The sequence below is a fragment of the Pecten maximus genome, chromosome 10 (assembly GCF_902652985.1).
Source record: "Pecten maximus chromosome 10, xPecMax1.1, whole genome shotgun sequence".
In the NCBI taxonomy this organism is placed as follows: domain Eukaryota; kingdom Metazoa; phylum Mollusca; class Bivalvia; order Pectinida; family Pectinidae; genus Pecten; species Pecten maximus.
In genome coordinates, this window is record NC_047024.1 from 15,584,373 (window position 1) to 15,605,986 (window position 21,614).

A 21,614-nucleotide genomic window follows, 5' to 3' on the forward strand; every position below is an offset into this window, starting at 1 on the left:
GATGTCATATCTAGTCTGTGATGTCATATCTAGTCTGTGATGTCATATCTAGTCTGTGACGTCATATCTAGTCTGTGATGTCATATCTAGCTATAGGTATCTTAATAAATTACAACGGGAGTTATTTTAAACAAAAAAGAAACTATTGGAACAGTCTACAAAAGTTATTATGCTGTTTATAAGAAAACCTGAAGTATTCCTCTACCTGTAGACCTTCAATTCAAAAGATCTTATTCTCTTGTAATACCAATAATTCTTTATTCTGTGGAAGTATGGGGCTTTGGAAATTTAAGTGATATTGAAAATGAATTTATTTGTAATTTTGCAAACGTGTATTAGGTGTTTGAAGAACTACATGGTATATGGAGAGATCGGGAGATTCCCTTTATATAATGAAGCTAAAAGCAGAATAATTACACTGTAGATGGATGTTCTCTCTCTGGATGAAAATGTGGATGCTTTTCCATGCAAGCATACATGGTAGCTACGGCATAACAGCGACAACGTAGCTCTGGACGACGGAGAGACAATTCTGACAAATGGACGTCAGGATATGAATATTCGTTCTTTCAGAAGATCACAAACTGCGGGCTCGTTAGTTTAATAAGTTGCTCAGTTATTTTGGATACGTTGAATGAAAGCAAATATCATTCATACAAAAATTACTTAATATTTATTTTCAAATTTCACACCTAAACGCTATGATTGTATAAATACATCCCGTTTTATGTAGATTTATATATTCTATGATTTCCTGTTGTAGGATCACAAAGTCATGATATACGATGTAGATTCTAAACTTTGTACCTGTCTTATGTACATATGCATATAAATATATAAATCTCCTGTTGTACTAAACTTACAATTTTTACATATTTGCATATAGCAGTACCCATGTCGACGTCCCGTCCCATCCCAATGCAATGTGACTAGCTAATATCAGGGAACGGTTGATGCAATCCTCACCAAACTGTGTGGCAGGGGATTTATTTCTATAGACATTTTTTAGTTTTTTTCTTCTTTTTTTTTTTATCATTTTCAAGTTGTATAACACCTGGTTATCTACAATTCACAATATGCACGAGTTCCCCTTTGTACCCTTAATACTCAACAAATTACATTTAATTTATGATGTAAAATGTATATCAATTTTGATTGGTGATATATATTGTTAACACATGTACTTTTAATGTCTTAACGAATTATCAACATGCATGGTTTGCAATTTATAAATAGCTTCATTATACCAGAGGTTCATACTAGATTAAGAGATATTTTTATGTTATACTATACTTACACTTTACCAATAATGATACGATTAACGATCATGGTATTTCCCTGCAACTTGTATTGCTACACAAAATTAAAGTCAGTGTGTACATTTCAGCCAAGTTTGAGCTGGATACCACTGGTGGAACTTCAGATGTAAGTTTAAAATGTGTTTTTCAAGATCGTGGCCATCTTTGATTTCGGACCAACCCGAAAAATAACATATGTGATATATACGTCTCTGACATGGTTAGGATAATTTCTGACAAGTTTGAGCTGAATCCAACTGATGGAACTTGAGAAGTTTAAAATGTGTTTTTAAGATGGCCGCCGTTGTGGCCATATTTGATTTCGGACCAATAGGAAAAACAACAAATCTTGATGAGGATAATCTTAAGATCATTCCAGACAAATTGGAGGTAAATCCCACCGGTGGTATTCGAGAAGAAGCATAGAATGTTCAAAGTTTACAGATAGTGCATGACAATAGGGAACACCATGACAATATAAAATAGATACATAACAAATACTTCACATATTTACAAACTTTTAATATAAACCACTAGGGTTCCATTATATACACAGTATATAAATAAAGTGTGATGTTCATTAGAACACTCCTTTTGTAAGGACAAAGATTGTGTATACAGTCATTGTTCCTGTCACAAAGTGTGAATGTTCATGAGAATATTACTTTTTTAAGGTCACAGGTTGTGAGCACAGTCATTGTTCCTGTCACAAAGAGTGAATTTTCAAATTTTACACAAATTATTACACATCCAGTCTGTCACATAAAGTGAGCTTTTACTTTATTGCCGATTGCAATCTGTCGGCAGATCCATTATCATCCTTGGAGACACTGACATTACATACCATATCAAGTCTCCAGTAGGATGTGGCCTAATCACCCTCCTGACCCAGACAGTTATACACTTCCCTAATCACCCTCCTGACCCAGACAGTTATACACTTCCCTAATCACCTTCCTGACCCAGACAGTTATACACTTCCCTATCACCCTCCTGACCCAGACAGTTATACACTTCCCTATCAACTTCCTGACCCAGACAGTTATACACTTCCCTATCACCTTCCTGACCCAGACAGTTATACACTTCCCTAATCACCCTCCTGACCCAGACAGTTATACACTTCCCTATCACCCTCCCGACCCAGACAGTTATACACTTCCCTAATCACCCTCCCGACCCAGACAGTTATACACTTCCCTATCACCTTCCTGACCCAGACAGTTATACACTTCCCTATCACCTTCCTGACCCAGACAGTTATACACTTCCCTATCACCTTCCTGACCCAGACAGTTATACACTTCCCTAATCACCCTCCTGACCCAGACAGTTATACACTTCCCTAATCACCCTCCTGACCCAGACAGTTATACACTTCCCTATCACCTTCCTGACCCAGACAGTTATACACTTCCCTAATCACCCTCCTGACCCAGACAGTTATACACTTCCCTAATCACCCTCCTGACCCAGACAGTTATACACTTCCCTAATCACCCTCCTGACCCAGACAGTTATACACTTCCCTATCACCTTCCTGACCCAGACAGTTATACACTTCCCTTATCACCCTCCCCACCCAGACAGTTATACACTTCCCTAATCACCTTCCTGACCCAGACAGTTATACACTTCCCTAATCACCTTCCTGACCCAGACAGTTATACACTTCCCTATCACCTTCCTGACCCAGACAGTTATACACTTCCCTATCACCTTCCTGACCCAGACAGTTATACACTTCCCTATCACCCTCCCGACCCAGACAGTTATACACTTCCCTAATCACCCTCCCGACCCAGACAGTTATACACTTCCCTATCACCTTCCTGACCCAGACAGTTATACACTTCCCTATCACCTTCCTGACCCAGACAGTTATACACTTCCCTATCACCTTCCTGACCCAGACAGTTATACACTTCCCTAATCACCCTCCTGTCCCAGACAGTTATACACTTCCCTAATCACCCTCCTGACCCAGACAGTTATACACTTCCCTATCACCTTCCTGACCCAGACAGTTATACACTTCCCTAATCACCCTCCTGACCCAGACAGTTATACACTTCCCTAATCACCCTCCTGACCCAGACAGTTATACACTTCCCTAATCACCCTCCTGACCCAGACAGTTATACACTTCCCTATCACCTTCCTGACCCAGACAGTTATACACTTCCCTAATCACCTTCCTGACCCAGACAGTTATACATTTCCCTAATCACCTTCCTGACCCAGACAGTTATACACTTCCCTAATCACCTTCCTGACCCAGACAGTTATACACTTCCCTAATCACCTTCCTGACCCAGACAGTTATACACTTCCCTAATCACCTTCCTGACCCAGACAGTTATACATTTCCCTATCAGAGCTTGTTGATTTGTAGGAAGATCCGTGTTAGTTTTTAATGATTCTGATATAAATTCTGTTTTTCTGCCAATGTTGAAATGTAAAACAGATTGAGCTTTGAGAATGACGGTTATATTTTCAGTAAGTCTAAATCCTTCTTGACAGATAATTTGGTAAAACAATATAAATACTGTATACTGTGAAATATTTTCTTGTTATCTCTGAAATGATGACGAGTTTGTCATGATATTCAAAGTATGGATAGTAGTGAACTAGTACACAGTTTAATATATCACATACATGATGATTGTGTAGGTCTTCCAAAGTAAGGACGAAATCCACACAATATTTTGCTGGGTGAAACTGTTTCGCTACGGTATTCAAATCGACTGTCAGAGTACATTTACCTAGTTCCTCGTATATGTAAATGGAAGGGAAGACAATTCCCTCAAGGCTAGAAATGTCATCATTAATATTCCTCTTAATCAATCCTGTTTTGGCAGAAAAAAAATAGTTTGTCGTCTTATGTTGATATTTTAGCTGTAAAATGGAGAAGGTCTAGCGAACATGTAAAGTTCCTCTCTGTGTTTCGCCACTAAATGGAAGCACATCCGTGGTTCGCCACTTAACAGCACCGAATCATTATGTCAGTGCCTTATTCATAGACACAAACCTCTGATCCAAAATGGCCCCCATGAATGGTGTCCAGATGTGGCTTTGCCAAGTTGTTCCTTCAGAATCCAAACGATCTCTTCTGTCATTTCATACTTTCTTCTTCTGCGAACGGAGAAAATATATTTCATTGACTGATATTTTAAGAAGACACAAAGCCTTAAAACTTTTGTTACAGAGTTTATGCATAAAGAAAAATATAAAACTGCATCTGCCATCATATAGCTTCTGGTTATTGGGAGTAACACCCTGGAACCTTTGCTTACTGGTAAATAAATTGAGGATATCTAACAGTGTCTTCAGTAATATCAAATTTCAAGAGTACATAGCACAAGTGAAAAATATTAAAATATTAGCCACATAAGTGAAATACATTTTGTAATACTGTAGATATTTTTGGATATTCTGTTAACTACATTTTATAGCAAAATCTACTGGCAGATTTTAAGTTCTCCTAATGTCGTTTGTAAACAGTGCTTTGATTGGTCAAATCAGAAAAAGTGATATTTTTCACTATATCAGAAAAAGTGATATTTTTTATAAATGAAAAATATCACTTTTGTAGAATGAATAACTTTTGATATTACACTGGTAAAAATGTAATAAATGTGGTTACATGATCTTGTAATATAAACAAGTTCCACTGGTCAGAAATGTACAACACATGTAGCGCGCTATCTCAGCTAAAATTCTGCACAAAGAAAATGTCACTTACTTGTGCTTTCTTGATTTTCTTCTTAAGAGAAGAGATGTCAACTTCTGTACCTAAATAAACAGAAAAAATAGTCATAAAGTTATCCAAACATACAACTGAACAAACAGGAAAACTGTTAACATGCTCTAACAAGTTAATCATTAAACAGTCCAAGTATGTCGGATGTTTCACGAAGCAATGTCATTCTCAAGATAGATCTATACTACAACAGTGTTCCGACTGAAGTTGTGATAATGCAACTACAAGATGTCTACTGAAGCTAATAAAGTTGGGGCCTGATATTCAAATAGAGCTGTTACTGAACTAAAATCATAAAACAGGTATCATTTTGTCAGACACAATGTTCTGAATGTAATTAAATACTAATAAATTACTAGTAATAAATAAATTCAAAAATATTTGAAAACTCATTTTCAAAGAAAATGATGATGCACAGAATCAGAACAGTATTTAAAGAATGTGTAATTTTGAAGATGACATGTTTAATTGGTAAATTTATCCCGAGAGTTCTGGTACCTGAGACTTTCTGTTTCTTGGCTGAGGGTGCGGTTTCTGTAGGAGGTATAAAGGCCTGGGCACGTCTCTCCTTCTGCTTCGTCTCATTTTCTTTCTGTTTTTCCTGAAATATATTTTTAACCTCCATTAATTTCTAAAAATCATCAATACATTTTTTACTTAATCTACTCGAATATTACTGCTACTGAGTAAAAACACTCGCATTCTGTAAAACATCACTTTTATACAAACTCAAATCTGTTTTATAGAAGATTTTTATCTCGATCAAACTACAAAGATATGTGTTACAGAAATGTTGCAAAGGTTTTTTTTTCTCTTATTTTTACAGATTGTTACAATGATCAATAAGGACCAGGCATGATTGACAGAAACAGGCACTGCATGGATGACATGCAATCTGGTATATTAGCAATGGCTTGACGTGAGATGGAGGGAGAATTTTTTAAAGAAAGTGAGATTTTGTTTCACATTGCCTGAGAAAGGTCTTCGTGGGAGAAAGCTTTGAATATTGTCTCCCACTGAAAGACATGAAATGTGGCAACCCTGATTGTAATAAAGTTTGAAAGATACTGGTTGAAAATCGAGGGCGAAAATCTACATGTATGGGCAATAAATTCTTCAAAAAGAGTCAAATCTAGATGCCATACAGGGAAACACAACTACACATCATGATGATAAAACATACCAAGAGAACAAACATCAAAATGCTAAGATAAACATAGGGCAATGATTATTGTAAAATGGTCACATCAAAATGGTGTCCATGGAGTCATAACAACATATCATAATTATTAAGCCTAATAATAGGCTTCAATGAGCTCTTGAAAATTTTGGAAATCTCTGGACAAAAAATCACAAATACTGAAAAAAAAAATCTAATAATATTTTCAAAAATATTCTAATTAAACTGTTGTTCAGGGAAACAACTTTATATCATGAGTTTCAAATTCATGTCGTTCTGTTGAAAAATTAAAATCTTCTGACAAACAAAGTTTACCATGGTCAAAACTATAACATAACACTTCTGTAAAATTTTGACAGACACATAAAGATTTCCAGATTTTTTACATATGAGCACAGAATACTTACTTTTTTCTCCAGCTGTGCCTTTGCCTTCTTCTGACTCGCCTGGAGGAAATACTCGCCACTAGCCAGCTCCTTATCAATCTGTAAGAACAAATGACAATTAAACACGAACCTTAAAGATTGATTAGACTCACAATATCTCCTGTCACAGATCTGTCTACGATAAAATGTACCTTTCTAGTTTTTCTTCAAAAAACACATTGTAAAAAAGAATAAAACACTTTAAACAACTATTGTTGTAATAATTTGGACTGTTTCCATTGTAATAATGTTACAATTCCATTGTATAAGTTTTTTTTTTTTTTTTTATTATTTTTGACCTTCAAAGAAAATTCAGAAAAATCATGAATTTTCATTAAAAATGGCCCCTGCAGTACAGTTTTTTCATACCTAAGATACAGATTTACCTCTCAATTTGTAGAACAAACTGAAACAAAATCTTGATACCTCCAACAATGTGAACCTTTATTCAGAAATAGATCAGCACTATTGCACTTTTCCTGGACTGTGAACTAAATCGTACCTTGCTCTCCACCTGGGGAGGAGGAAAGGGTGTGTAGTCCTTCTTCGTCCTCTTCTTTTTGGGCTGCTTCCTTTTGCTAATTGTTTTGGATTTAAACTTGGGTAAAAACCTGTCCCAGCTTTCCCCTTTCAGCTTGGGATCTTTAGCCAATTCTTTCTTAATCATCAGCGTCTGTAAGAAGAATAAAGTCAAGCTTATCTGGCACTCTAATAATAACTCAATGATTCAGAATATTGAAGTAAAATTTCAGTTCTGATAGTAAAATGTCTATAAGATATGCTCAGTTATCTCATATACCTCCGATGTTTTTTCATGACTTCAATATTACAAGGATGGACTGGATCTTAAGAATGTGATTAAAGTGAAGGATGTGGGGCATAGAAAGTCTGATTGGAACTTAACATGTTAAAATTGTAGGATGTGGAACCATAATTTCTATTCAAATTGCTAAATTTTGGATTATAGTTTTGCAGAAAAATATATACCGTAAATATTCGGGTATAGTGCGCACTCGCATATAGTGCGCAGGTACGTTTTTGAGGTTCGTTTTCAAAAAAAAAAAAATGAACAATTTTTTTTCAATATTCAACTGAGCGGTAGATGAATTCCAAAGCATAAGATGATAGGAATTTGTAACTTATGAAAGCTTATTTACCACATTTAATTGGAATCACCGGTCAGATTTGACACATTTGATTGACAGGTTGTTTACATTATACCGCGACAGGCCTAGTCAGCTTGCAAATTGTAGCGGTCCCATCTATGCTGTTGTACAAACAAAATAATTAATCCTACCCACAATTACCTTGTGATTTTCACGCAGGTATGATCTCTTGTGGTATCTGTCCACGAACATACAAAGCTAATTAAGCTCAATTATAACACGATTGACTAGTAAGCTGATTGCTACGTAACGTAACACAGGCCGCCATTTTGTATACAGTACAGAAACAAGTCTGCTGTCTTCGTGGTGGTCACAACTTTTATATCAATGAATTAACATGTGTAATGGATAAATCTACAGTGCAGACGATAAATAAGAGTACCCCAGTAGTTTTCACAGTCAGATCGTATTTTATATGGCCAGTTGGTCAGTGACTGCGCACGAGATCAAGGCATTAGTGTTACCCTTGCCTAATTGCGCATGCGTGCTGTTACAGCTTCCATAAATAAACAAGTTTCTGGCAGTACTCTAGATTATTATAAGGTGATTAATTTAGAAGTATGAAATAACTAAGTACTGCTATATTATTTCAAGTTTTGTTTGATGTTAATTGAAATGTTATACATCGTTTTAGAATTGAATACGGGAACATGCTCAATGTGTACGGAATGTGTGGCTCACGATCGACTTAGATATCCACGTAATTGCTGATAAATACACAATTTCAAGGAATTAAACATCAAGATAACTATTAATTTCTTTGATTATTTGTTAACTATTACTTTCTAAATACTTTATATATGTTATATATATATATATATATAAGTATTAAATCAATCCTGCTGTGGAAGGAAACGATCACAAATCTCCGTCAAATCACATTCATTCTGACTGGGAAAAGGCTTGTACTTGCGTATAGTGCGCAGTGGTCTTTTTCACTTGTCAATTTTTAAAAAAAAGTGTGCACTATACGCGAATATTTACGGTAAGATTTTTCAAAATTTTATCACTATCTTTATAACATTTTAATATGTACGTGTATTTGATTGTGTAACACATATATATCAACTTACTTTTATGTTGTAAATTGGATGGATATTTTTCATGGTGTCTTCAACAATTTTTCTAACCTAAAAAATAAAAGAGCGGAAAAAGAGAATTAAACAAAATGTACATGCATACAATGAGGGATGATCGAACATGTAAAGTTCTTCTCTGTGTTTCACCACTAAATGGCAGCACATCCATGGTTCGCCACTTAACGGCAGCACATCTGTGGGTCGCCACTTAACGGCAGCACATCTGTGGGTCGCCACTTAACAGCACCAAATCATTATATCCAAAATGGCCCCATGAATGGCGTCCAGATGTGGCTTTGCCAAGTTATTCCTTCAGAATCCAAACGATCTCTTCTGTCATTTCATACTTTCTTCTTCTGCAAACAGAGAAAAAAATTTTCAATGAATTTTATTTTAAGAAGACACAAAGCCTTAAAACTTTTGTTACAGAGTTTATACATAAAGAAAAATATAAAACTGCATCTGTCATCATATAGCTTCTGGTTATCGGGTGTAACACCTTGGAACCTTTGCTTACTGTCAAATAAATTGAGGATATCTAACAGTGTCTTCACTAAATTTCAAGAGTGCATAGCACAAGTGAAAAATATTAAAATTTTAGCCACATAAGTAAAATATATTTGATATTACTGAAGATACTGTTGGATATTCTGTTTATTACATTTTATAGCAAAATCAACCGGGCAGATTTTAAGTTATATCAGAATAATTGATATTTTTCACTGTATCAGAAAAAGTGATATTTTTTACAAGTGAAAAATATCACTTTTTTAGAATGAATAATTTTCGATGTTTCACTGGTAAAAATGTAATAAATGTGGTAGCGTGATCTTGTAAGATAAACAAGTTCCACTGGTCAGAAATGTACAACACATGTAGCGCTCTATCTCAGTTAAAATTCTGCACAAAGAAAATGTTACTTACTTGTGCTTTCTTGATTTTCTTCTTAAGAGAAGAGATGTCAACTTCTGTACCTAAATAAACAGAAAAAATAGTCATAAAGTTATCCAAACATACAACTGAACAAACAGGAAAACTGTTAACATGCTCTAACAAGTTAATCATTAAACAGTCCAAGTATGTCGGATGTTTCACGAAGCAATGCCATTCTCAAGTTAGATCTATACTACAACAGTGTTCCGACTGAAGTTGTGATAATGCAACTACAAGATGTCTACTGAAGCTAATAAAGTTGGGGCCTGATATTCAAAAAGAGCTGTTACTGAACTAAGATCATAAAACAGGTATCATTTTGTCAGACACAAAGTTCTGAATGTAATTAAATACTAATAAATTACTAGTAATAAATAAATTCAAAAATATTTGAAAACTCATTTTCAAAGAAAATGATGATGCACAGAATCAGAACAGTATTTAAAGAATGTGTAATTTTGAAGATGACATGTTTAATTGGTAAATTTATCCCGAGAGTTCTGGTACCTGAGACTTTCTGTTTCTTGGCTGAGGGTGCGGTTTCTGTAGGAGGTATAAAGGCCTGGGCACGTCTCTCCTTCTGCTTCGTCTCATTTTCTTTCTGTTTTTCCTGAAACATATTTTCAACCTCCATTAATTTCTTAAAATCATCAATACATTTTTTACTTAATCTATTGGATATTACTGCTACTGAGTAAAAACACTGTAAATTCTGTTATACATAACTTTTATACAAATTCAGATCTGTTTTTTAAAAGATCCTAACCTCGATCAAACTAAAAAGATATGTCTTACAGAAATGTTGCGGAGGTTTTTTTTCTCTTATTTTTACAGATTGGTACAATTATCATTAAGGACAAGGCATGATTGACAGAAGCAGGCACTGCATGGATGACATGCAATCTGATATATTCCAAGCAATGGCTTGATGTGAGATTGAGGAAGAATTTTTTGAATAACGTGAGATTTTGTTTCACATCGCCTGAGAGGTCTTCGTGGGAGAAAGCTTTCAATATTGTCTCCCACTGAAAGACGTGAAAGGTGGCAACCCCGATTGTAACAAAGTTTGAACGATACTGGTTGAAATTTGAGGGTGAAAATCTACATGTATGGGCAATAAATTCTGCAAAGAGAGTCAAATCTAGATGCCATACAGGGAAACACAACTACATCTCATGATGATAAAACATACCAAGAGAACAGTTGGAAAAAGTATGAGATCTCCAAACATCAAAATGCTGAGATAAACATAGGGTAATGATTATTGTAAAATGGTCGCATCAAAATGGTGTCCATGGAGTCATAACATCATATCATTAATGAGCTATGTACAAAAATCACAAATACTGAAAAAATCAAAATGTAATAATAAAAATGTTTTAATCAAACTGTTGTTCAGGGAAACAACTTTATATCATGAGTTTCAAATACATGTAGATCTGTTGAAAAATTGAAATCTTCTGATAAACAAAAGTTTACCATGGTCAAACAGATGACGCCATAGCATAATACTTGTGTCAAATTTGACGGACACATAAAGATTTCCAGAGTTTTTACATATGAGCACAGAATACTCACTTTTTTCTCCAGCTGTGCCTTTGCCTTCTTCTGACTCGCCTGGAGGAAATACTCGCCACTAGCCAGCTCCTTATCAATCTGTTGGAACGAAAGACAATTAAACACAAACCTTAAAGATTGATTAGAATCACAATATCTCTTGTCACAGACATGTCTACAATAAAATGTACCTTTCTAGTTTTTCTTCAAAAAACACTTTTAAACAACTATTGTTGTAATAATTTGGACTGTTTCCATTGTAATAATGTTACAATTCAATTGTATATATATATATATTTTTTTTAATCATATTGGACCTTCAAAGAAATTCAGAAAAAATCATGAATTTTCATTAAAAATGGCCCCTGCAGTACAGTTTTTTCATACCCAAGATACAGATTTACCTCTCAATTTGTAGAAAAACCTAAAACAAAATCTTGATACCTCCAACAATGTGAACCTTTATTCAGGAATAGATCAGCACTATTGCACTTTTCCTGGACTGTGAACTAAATCGTACCTTGCTCTCCACCTGGGGAGGAGGAAAGGGTGTGTAGTCCTTCTTCGTCCTCTTCTTTTTGGGCTGCTTCCTTTTGCTAATTGTTTTGGATTTAAACTTGGGTAAAAACCTGTCCCAGCTTTCCCCTTTCAACTTGGGATCTTTAGCTAATTCTTTCTTAATCATCAGCGTCTGTAAGAATAACACACTATGCATTCATTTTTATGTATGTATAAGCATGTCACATAAAATTGTCTAGACCTCTAATGGATGTATCAACCAAATAAGAAGGGCGTGGACTTAAAAACTTTCCAAAACTTACCCCCAAAAACTTTAAAGTGGGTTTTGGTGCACAAAAAAAAAGGGCCACTAAATGGTAAAATGCCAAAAAAAATCGCAATATAGCAAAATCATGCAGAATTTTTTTTAGATTTTTTCTGCATGATTTTGCTATAACATCACTCCTGGACACCAAATGAATGTATAAACCAAATGAGAAGGGTGTGAGGTGTATACTTTTATACTTTTGGACTTATAAGCTTTCCAAAACTGATCCCAAGAACTTTAAAGTGGGGTGGAACGCTGACGCCTCCTACCTGGTGAGTTACTCGTACCTGGTGAGCTGATAAAGTTAAGCTTATCTGTCACTCTGGCACATTTCAGTTCTGAAAATTTCTGTAAGATATGTTCAGTTATCTCATATACCTCCGATGATTTTTCATGACTTCAATATAACAAGGATGGACTGGATCTTAAGAATGTGTTTAAAGTGAAGGATATGTAGCCATAATTTTGCAGAAAAATATCACTATCTTTATAACATTTTAATATGTTCGTGCATTTGATTGTGTAACACATACATAAACTTACTTTTATGTTGTAGATTGGATGGATATTTTTCATGGTGTCTTCAACAATTTTTCTTACCTGAAAAACAAAAGAGCGAAAAATGAAAAATTTAACAAAATGTACCAGGTATTACATGCATACAATGAGAGATAAATTGATATACGACTGTCACATGTCACAGAAATGTTATCATACCAATGATACCGAGGGATGAATTGATGTACACATGTCACAGTACTGTTATCATACCAATAATATCGAGGGACGAATTGATATACGCCTGTCACATGTCACAGAAGTGTTTTCATACAAATAATACCGAGGGGAGAATTGATATACGCCCGTCACATGTCACAGTAGTGTTATCATACCAATAATACCGAGGGGAGAATTGATATACGCCTGTCACATGTCACAGTAGTGTTATCATACCAATAATACCGAGGGGAGAATTGATATACGCCCGTCACATGTCACAGTAGTGTTATTCAACATGCAAAACTAAAGACCAAGGGGTAACATCATACAAACTTTAAAGAAAGACTATGAAAAATTTTCTATGAAAATAATGATGGAATGCAACTAAGGACTAAAAGAACCTTCCTTTGTAATTGGAAATCCTTCAGGTAAACCTTAAGAAATATTAATAGCAAGAATTATTTATGGACAGACTGACCATGGACAAAGGACAATTTGAATAGTCCACCATCATCAGATGGTGGGTTTAAAAGTTCTGTAACATGAGTAATGGACAAAGGCCAATTTGAATAGTCCACCATCATCAGATGGTGGGTTTAAAAGTTCTGTAACATGAGTAATGGACAAAAGCCAATTTGAATAGTCCATCATCAGATGGTGGGTTTAAAAGTTCTGAAACACGAGTAATGACTTCCATGACACTTACATCTCGCAGCCCTTTATAGGGACCGAGGGCGGAGACTGTATTTCCCTGTACCATCACGTAACATCCTGTTAGTAGTTCGATAGCCTGTAAAATATACAAAAGCTCACATCACTTCTCATTTTACATAAACAAATCCTGCCACGTACTTCATCAATAAAATGAATCTGTCCGGAGTCCACAAGATATCTTGTACCCTGCTTTTTATTTTAAAAGCGGTCATGTGTGACCTTTGAACTTAAGCCTTGTCAGATACTTACCAAAATCTATTCTGATGTAGAAGTTGATGGCGGGATGGTATGGTGTAAATATGAACTAAAACTGTACAGGGGTTCATGAGCTGTACACAAGGTTTGCATGGACAATGTGACTTCAATTTACCCCCAGTGCCCACCCCCGCCATTCATTAAGTAGGGCTTTAATTAAACATATCTAGCTCATTAATTGATATCTTAGTGAAATATGTAACAGAATTAAAACTATTGTCAACTTTGTAAATGCTGCCAAACTAATTAATAAGTTATTAATCCAAAATATTTTTAAATATCAAATACCAGAGTCTTTTTCTCCATATTATTATGATAATATATAGTATATATGATAGTATATGAATCTATAGACTTAGTCTATGATATGCCGTGAACGGCAAGGTGAGTCTACGGTCAAACTGACACAGAGTGAAACACATCCATATTGTAACAGCTTGGCATTGTAGACGGACGAGTGCCATGACGCACCGCTGCACATCGCTTTCAGGGCGAGTTGACATGAGTCAACTTACTGTGTCATGATCAGCTCGTCACATATATTCACAAAAATATTACAAACCTTGAGAGTAGAGCCATCAGGACCTATGAGTCGATGTCGACGTTTGACAAATCTTTCTTTGTTTCTCACAAGAGAGCCAATTTTTATGATGTCGCAGGCAACGTCATCTTCTGTGATTCTGATGGCCTGAAATTGAAACAGTAACAAGTTTTTGTCTTCTTTATTTTTTATACTAAGTTTATTACACATATACAGTTAATTAAAAATAAATCAAAATTTAAGCACTTTTCAATTATTTTTCAGTGCTGATATCTTTTTAATAAAAGTTTTTGTCTTTTCTCTTGTGTAAAATCTATCAAAGGTCTAACATTTCCTGATCACAATTTCAGGTTTTTAACTGAATGATAAGTTGATAAATCGATCAATAGTAATTGACTTTTCAATAATTAAAACACCTAAATTACCATTCCCAAGAGCAATGATGTTTCATAGGAAATTAGACTAAAGTTTCTATCTTTAAACATGTATAATGTTTTTAAAATGTTTTTTTGTTGTTGTTTGTATGATGATAGGATGAATGAATTGATGATGCCATAGACTCTTTTTCTTCTTATTTATTTATATACATGTACTGTTTCATATATACATGTGCATATTTACAAGTTGTCTTCCTTCGTCATTTGTGTTACTATGTTATATATCTATTTATTAGTACAATGTTTCATATACACTATGTGTTGGTGATCCGAAGATATAGATTTGAATTTCCTGTCGTAGTTGTACCGAGAGAAATATTCATAATATAAGCACGATTTGTATCCATGTATGTAAATACATTGCAATCCAGGTATTCCTATCATCTAATAGACGACTTCCACAATTAATATGTCAGGATATCGGGCCGACCATCACTGTGCCATTGAAACGTTCTTTTTTAAGAACGCCGGTGTGGTGCAGCGGTATAAGCTGCGGGTATTTCTGGCTAGGCGATTGGGTGCCGTAGATCGTGAGTTTGAGGCCCGGTCAGGGCACGAGTCAAAAAGTTGTCTCCCTTCGTCATTTGTGTGACTATGTTATATGTGCATATTTACAATATATATACAGAGAGTGTTGCACGGTTATCCCCGCCCAGTCTAATGGCCGGGAATGACCCGAGGACCAGCCGCCTATGATCCCAAGTCTCTCCCTGTGTTGTCTCTCTCCTGCTTCTATATATACTAGGAGTGATGTGAATTACATAATCCAAATCACTAAATACTAAGGTAATTATATAACTTGTGTCTAAGTAGACAGAGTTCTGATGTAAATAACATTGTATACCCAGGGGCAGTGTCCGTGTCAACAGGTAGTGGCCAGTGGCCACGTCTATACATGTACAGTGGACCCTCGATAATCCGAACACCTTCGTTCCCAGTCCAAACCGTCCGGATTACCAGTTTTCCGGACTGCCGAATTTCGTGTACCAGGTCAAAAAAAATTGTCGTGTAAGAGTTATCTCCCTTGATTATATACAATCCGGGACGTTTCATAAACACGTCTAATTGTCAGACTTTTTAACAATAAATATACTTATGTTTCTGATATGATTCTTGTTTTGTTTTGTAGAAGGTAAAAGATAAACTATGTTTTTAAAAGAACATGTAAAGTGAAAGTTGTTTTATTTATAGCGGGCATATGTGACCTACAAACAACACATGTGTCACGTCCCGGACGTTCACAAACAAGTAGAAATTACAAACGTTAAATACCTTAAATAAAATACCCGGATTTTACAACCGTCAGTCCGTGTTTTTTTTATGATTTTTACGTACCAGAAACCCCAAGCTATCTATTTAAAAGTACGCGACACCAGCGAGAACTACCCAAGATGTCCGATAATTATTAAACCCGTATTCACAATGTGACGCTTAGTTAAGTATCAGACGACTATTGACTAATTTGTGTGTAATCAACCCAGTTCTTGTGATCACTGCTTAATACGTAAATGTGTATGTAATTAATAACATGCATCTTTCAATGAGTCGTCGTTTCACGTAGGGGTGTTACAAAGCCGATATCCGTGTTTACCCAATACAAGTGTTAATGATGTTAATTACCGATCATAAATTGATGTATTTGAGATTGATTAATTATCGTATCACGTACTGTATGTTTGTGCATAAATTCTGTAACATTTAGGTCGTAGAGAAAAAGCAATGTACCGTTATAAAAACAAAAGCTACACATTGTAACACAGGTAAACACCCGGGGCTATGACCTGGCAGCGGTCGCTATGACTACGCACAGTGTCAAGCAATAGTCTGTACAGCTGTCGACACGGGTGACTTGCCCCGACATTTTTTTCTCCTCGTGGTGAAAAAATCGTCCGGATTATTGAGGGAAATTTACTAATGAAAAGTATGTTCCGTTCCCAAAATGGGCTTCCGGAATCGGAATCCGAATTTCCGGACTGGTGAGTACAAATAACGTTACGGAAATCCGTTCCCGTGCATTTCCTTCCGGACTGTGAGTTTTCCGGACTATCGGCATCCGGATTATCGCGGGTCCACTGTATAGGTTAAAGTACATCTGAATATAAATTTCCATAACTTTAATAATTTTGATAGATTTTAGAATAAATCACTATACTTTATATGTTTATACAGTACCTAGGGAGAGAGATATAGGGTCATGAACTTGTCACAACAGCTTGGGCAAAGTCTACAGCTAATACTGATGGCATGAGTGTGTTCATATTTTCATACCCCGCAAACAATAGAGGGTTAAATTTTGAGTGGATTAAGATTTTGCCAAGGAAACACAATTGCATCACCCTTTAAGACGAGGTTATAGGCATTAGCATTTTAGCACAAACAGGGAAAGCAGACATTTATGTTTTTACTTGTTCATATGGTACACTTCTGGCCAGGAGCTTGATGAGGTCACGTGCTTTGACGATTATATAGGGATCCCACGTTTTCCGGGTGGTAGTCACTGTCATACTGCCCTCTACCACATCCAGCTCTGCCTTAATATGCTGCAAACAAGACAATCACAGAGAGCATTAGAATACACTAACAACTTAACAAGGCCAATATCTAGATGACTACTGACACCAGTATTAAACAGAAGAAAACAAATTAACATCTAGAAGCCTTATGATTGGTCCACACACAGAAGAAAAGTGAGGCCTAGCTAACATACAGAACATACACATCTCCATTCCCTGACCATGCATGTGGCAAAAAAAATATTTAGATCTTAGAATATGTGTTAATTAATTAATGTTCAACATAGTGCCTTCGACCATGCATATGCTTAGTAATAAGAACACATCTGTCTAGAACAGTTCAGCAGAAAATGATATTTCCCCAGAAATTGTTATTTCATATTTCAATAAGCCAATCCCCTACATCGAGATAAAAATGTACATGTGCTGATCTTAATAATAGTAATAAGCCCACCACTGTCTATAACAGTTAAGATTGTACATGTGCTGACTACTTCACCTACAATTATGTAGTGGAGGATAAATACAATATGAACTGGATTTAATCCTTCCTAAACGGTGCTATATCCTAACACTTACATAATCGCCAAGTGTCTTTTTTACAAGTGGCCAACATTCTCGAAGATATTTTTCTCTGTATTTTGGGAATAAAGTTGCAAAAGAGGTTTCTGCTAGAACACCATGTGGATTATCCTCTTTGGTTATGCCAGGATCTTTCCAGCCTTCGGGGACCTCAAGTAAGTCTTTTTCAACATTCTTCTTGCCCCATGTTTTTTCTACAAAATAAAATTTATCGGAAATTAAAGATATGATCAGACGTTAAATGCCAATTTTTTTTATATTTCTGTAGTGGTACGTATACTGGATTGGGCTAAACCATACATGCCATACCTCCTGACGTGAGGCAAAATCGCCCTTATTTTCAAGTCATTTATTTCCTTCCGAGAGGAGAGCCTGAATTCCCGTATTTTGTAATTCCCTCCATCATTTTGCCGACGCCATTTTTGTTTACAATTCATTAGTTTTTTCCACAAGGTTTTATGAGAATTGGCTAAATTTAGTTCAGTGAACTCCAGTGGCAAGATTGCTCAAATGTTACATTTGACACCTAACAAAATATACCCGGTACCCACAGAATTGGAATATAGGATCCTGTGTGTGTTTTCAGGGTCAAAGACTTTGTTGAAAGAGGGACAAATGTAGTGGAACTCGACTGGGTTGAACACAGGTGGCCAGGTAGCTCAAATGATTAGAGTAAAATCTGGAGTATGGAGATCCTGGGTTTGAATTCTGGTTTGGCAGTTACATATTTCCTTTTTTTATTATAATTGTTTTCCTTCACTGGGCAGTTAAAACAAGGAAAGCCTGCCGCTGTATTTCTCAAGCTGTGATAACGTACGTAGCTCTAGAAGAAGGACGGATGATTTCTGACAGATGGTTGTCGTCAGAAAAACCATTCCCTTCCATTGATGGTAGTGTTGCAAAACAATGAACCTCGAAAATGCTACAAACAGCGCAAGGTGGTCATTAAACTTTGCAATAATATTTTGTATAACCAAACGTTTCAAATGCAATTTAGCAATTCATTAGCCTACTATCACGTCTAAAAACCCTTCATTTTCTAATTCCAATATCATACTACTCAAGAGTTGTATCAGTATATTTGCAATGATCCAATGCAAATATGATATGATAAATTGCAGGCAATATATGGCCTCAATATTCATATCTCAATAATTGAATTAAAATGTTATATATGTTAGTGTTTTCAATGTTAGATTTATACTTGTCTAAATTGGTGTAGAAATACGAATCGACATTTCGCTGTAAGATATTAATACATATCGCCTTTCATAGAAACCTAAATATACCTTTCCTCTCTTCCATGCTGTCTACAGTTAAAGTTCCGGAAGTAGATGGCGCACTCAAATTTGTTCGAACCTCTCTAGATTTATTGATCTTGTTCCTTATCAAATGTTTATCGGAACATTTCGAGATTAAACCATTTAATTTTGGTAACCGATGTAAACATCCGTGTGCACGTGGATCGATTGAACCAGTTAAAACCAGTACTGAACTGGTAAAGACAGACGTCTCTCGGACCATAATGACGGAGAATTTTCCCGGTTATATGAAGCATGCAATTTACAGGTATGTTTTTAATCATCCTTAAAATAACTAGACCAAATGATGGTCGATTTGTTCCTCTACACAGCGTTTATTTACAAGTTCTATTCTGGTATGACGGGCGTGCGCTGAATCTGACATAGAACGAGGCATAGAACTGTGAAACAGGCGCAGTTCCTGTAACATTTTGTCTAGATTTCTAGTGGTTTAATCATTTACTTAAGGTCTGCTTCACCTAGCTTTGTCAACCTCGTCTACGGGCCACAACGTCATTCAAGTTCTGCATTTATAAGTGTGGAAAAATAGGGCAACGTCTGCTATATTTTTGGATAGAGCACAACGAAGAACATATACCTAACTACAGAAAAACAAAGTAGAGTGTGTATAGGTGGGGATCAGATTTAATGTAAGGCTTTTGACTTTCCTCCGGCAAGGCATTTTGATAGTTCTGTGGGTCACATTTTACAGTACACTGTTATATATATGAGATCGATCGTACAAGTGCAGCCAGTGTACGTACTGCATGACTCATCGATCCGACACCAAAAAGGTGGGACGGACAGTTGTCTCCCTTTACAAACTGTTGCATCACACCTATATAGGCTAGGCCAAATTTAAACTGAAGAGACAAACAATCAGTTGGTGTTATCGAGACTGTTTTATCACGATCATTTCTAAATATAACGAACAGTCGGAACTGTTGGATGGATTGGACCAGAGTTGTTGTTTGTTTTATTACAGTCCCATGGCCAGTCATTGTTCTATTGATATAATTAATTTTGTGCACTCACAATTTAACACATTTCCAAATTGTAACAAAATTAGTGTAAATTGAATTGGTGCACCAGGATTATTAAAATTGTTTATCGAAACAGAAATAATTATTGCACACATAATGACAATTGCTAATATATATTAAGATCACTGCTAAAGTGTCCCACACGACAAACTACTCCATAAACTAGATCAATATGGAATAAAAGGAAGCCTACACTCATGGTTAACAAACTTCCTCACCACCAGGAAGATGAGAACAATAGTTGAAGGTGAGAAATCAGAGGAAACATCAGTGGATTCTGGAGTGCCACAGGGTACTGTACTCGGACCGATAATGTTCCTATGCCATATAAATGACCTCCCGGATTGTGTCAACTCGTCCGTACGCCTATTTGCAGATGACTGCCTGCTATATCGCAATATAAACGCAGATAAGGACCACCATCAATTACAGACAGATCTAAACAACCTGGAAAAATGGGCAATAGACTGGGGTATGAGATTTAATGCGAAGAAATGCTATATCATGTCAATCAACCAGAAAACATCACGGTACTATGAATTAAACCAACATATACTACAAGAAGTCCGGGACAACCCATATTTAGGCTTACAATTTTCAAACGATCTGAAATGGAACATCCATATAAACAAGACCTACAGTAAAGCCAATACCACCCTAGGCTTCGTAAGGAGAAACCTAAGAAACGTACCCGAAAATTGTCGTAAAACAGCATACATATCCCTAGTAAGATCAATCATGGAGTATGGAGCTACAATCTGGAACCCATACTTACAAGGGGATATCGACAAACTAGAGCGGATACAGAACAGAGCAGTCCGCTTCATCAAAAAAGACTACAAAAATAGAGAACCAGGATTCATTGCATCAATGAAACAACAACTAGAACTGGAAAACCTAGAAGACAGAAGACTAAGCTTGAGATTAATATTAATGTACAAGGTGGTTGAGGGGTTGGTGCCGTCGTTGCCACCAGCCGAATACACAAAACAGACAAGACCCACTCGCCAGATAAAACCGAGGCAGTTCAAAGACCATATCACAAAAAACGTTGTAGAAAAAAGAGTCTGTAACAACTCAAGAGGACTGGTCATTACACCGAGTAAGACACCACAGTACCAGTTCTCCTTCTTCGTAGACACTACAATACACTGGAACCACCTACCAGACAAAGTCGTGCATGCGAAATCCGTGGAGGAATTCAAAACCGCCCTCCGGAACCAGCACCAATAAAACCCAAGGCGCTCTCTCTCTACCGTTGTATAAAAACCTATATAGGGC

At 36.1% G+C, this 21,614-nt stretch overlaps 1 protein-coding gene across 3 annotated transcripts; it reads right to left on the reverse strand.

Annotated features, from left to right (window-relative positions):
• Nucleotides 1–1,799: 1,799 nt before the first annotated feature.
• LOC117335481 (KRR1 small subunit processome component homolog) lies at nt 1,800–19,365 on the reverse strand. 3 transcript variants are annotated; one of them, XM_033895506.1, is made up of 12 exons: nt 19,279–19,364; nt 17,987–18,183; nt 17,300–17,434; nt 14,479–14,604; nt 13,654–13,737; nt 12,771–12,827; nt 11,922–12,092; nt 11,423–11,500; nt 10,352–10,454; nt 9,836–9,885; nt 9,035–9,267; nt 1,800–4,225 (listed from the first exon to the last, which is right to left on the reverse strand). In XM_033895506.1, the coding sequence occupies exons 1-11, from the start codon at nt 19,292–19,294 to the stop codon at nt 9,253–9,255; spliced, it is 1,032 nt and encodes a 343-aa protein (XP_033751397.1). In that variant the 5' UTR covers nt 19,295–19,364; the 3' UTR covers nt 1,800–4,225; nt 9,035–9,252. The 3 variants fall into 3 exon arrangements, with proteins under 3 accessions (XP_033751397.1, XP_033751399.1, XP_033751398.1); XM_033895508.1 differs by lacking the exons at nt 9,035–9,267; nt 9,836–9,885; nt 10,352–10,454; ... (1 more) ...; nt 11,922–12,092; nt 12,771–12,827 and adding exons at nt 5,044–5,093; nt 5,560–5,662; nt 6,649–6,726; nt 7,169–7,339; nt 8,906–8,962 and having other exon boundaries at nt 1,800–4,433; nt 19,279–19,365; XM_033895507.1 differs by lacking the exons at nt 9,035–9,267; nt 9,836–9,885; nt 10,352–10,454; nt 11,423–11,500; nt 11,922–12,092 and adding exons at nt 5,044–5,093; nt 5,560–5,662; nt 6,649–6,726; nt 7,169–7,339 and having other exon boundaries at nt 1,800–4,433; nt 19,279–19,365.
• Between the last annotated feature and the right edge of the window lie 2,249 nt (nt 19,366–21,614).

Excerpts from the sequence above, each read along its gene's own strand:
- LOC117335481 (XM_033895508.1), bottom strand. Across the intron at positions 17,435-17,986 it reads AAAAGACACTTGGCGATTAT|CATATTAAGGCAGAGCTGGA; the intron begins GTAAGTGTTAGG and ends TCTTGTTTGCAG. Across the intron at positions 13,738-14,478 it reads CTGATGGCTCTACTCTCAAG|GCTATCGAACTACTAACAGG; the intron begins GTTTGTAATATT and ends TATATTTTACAG.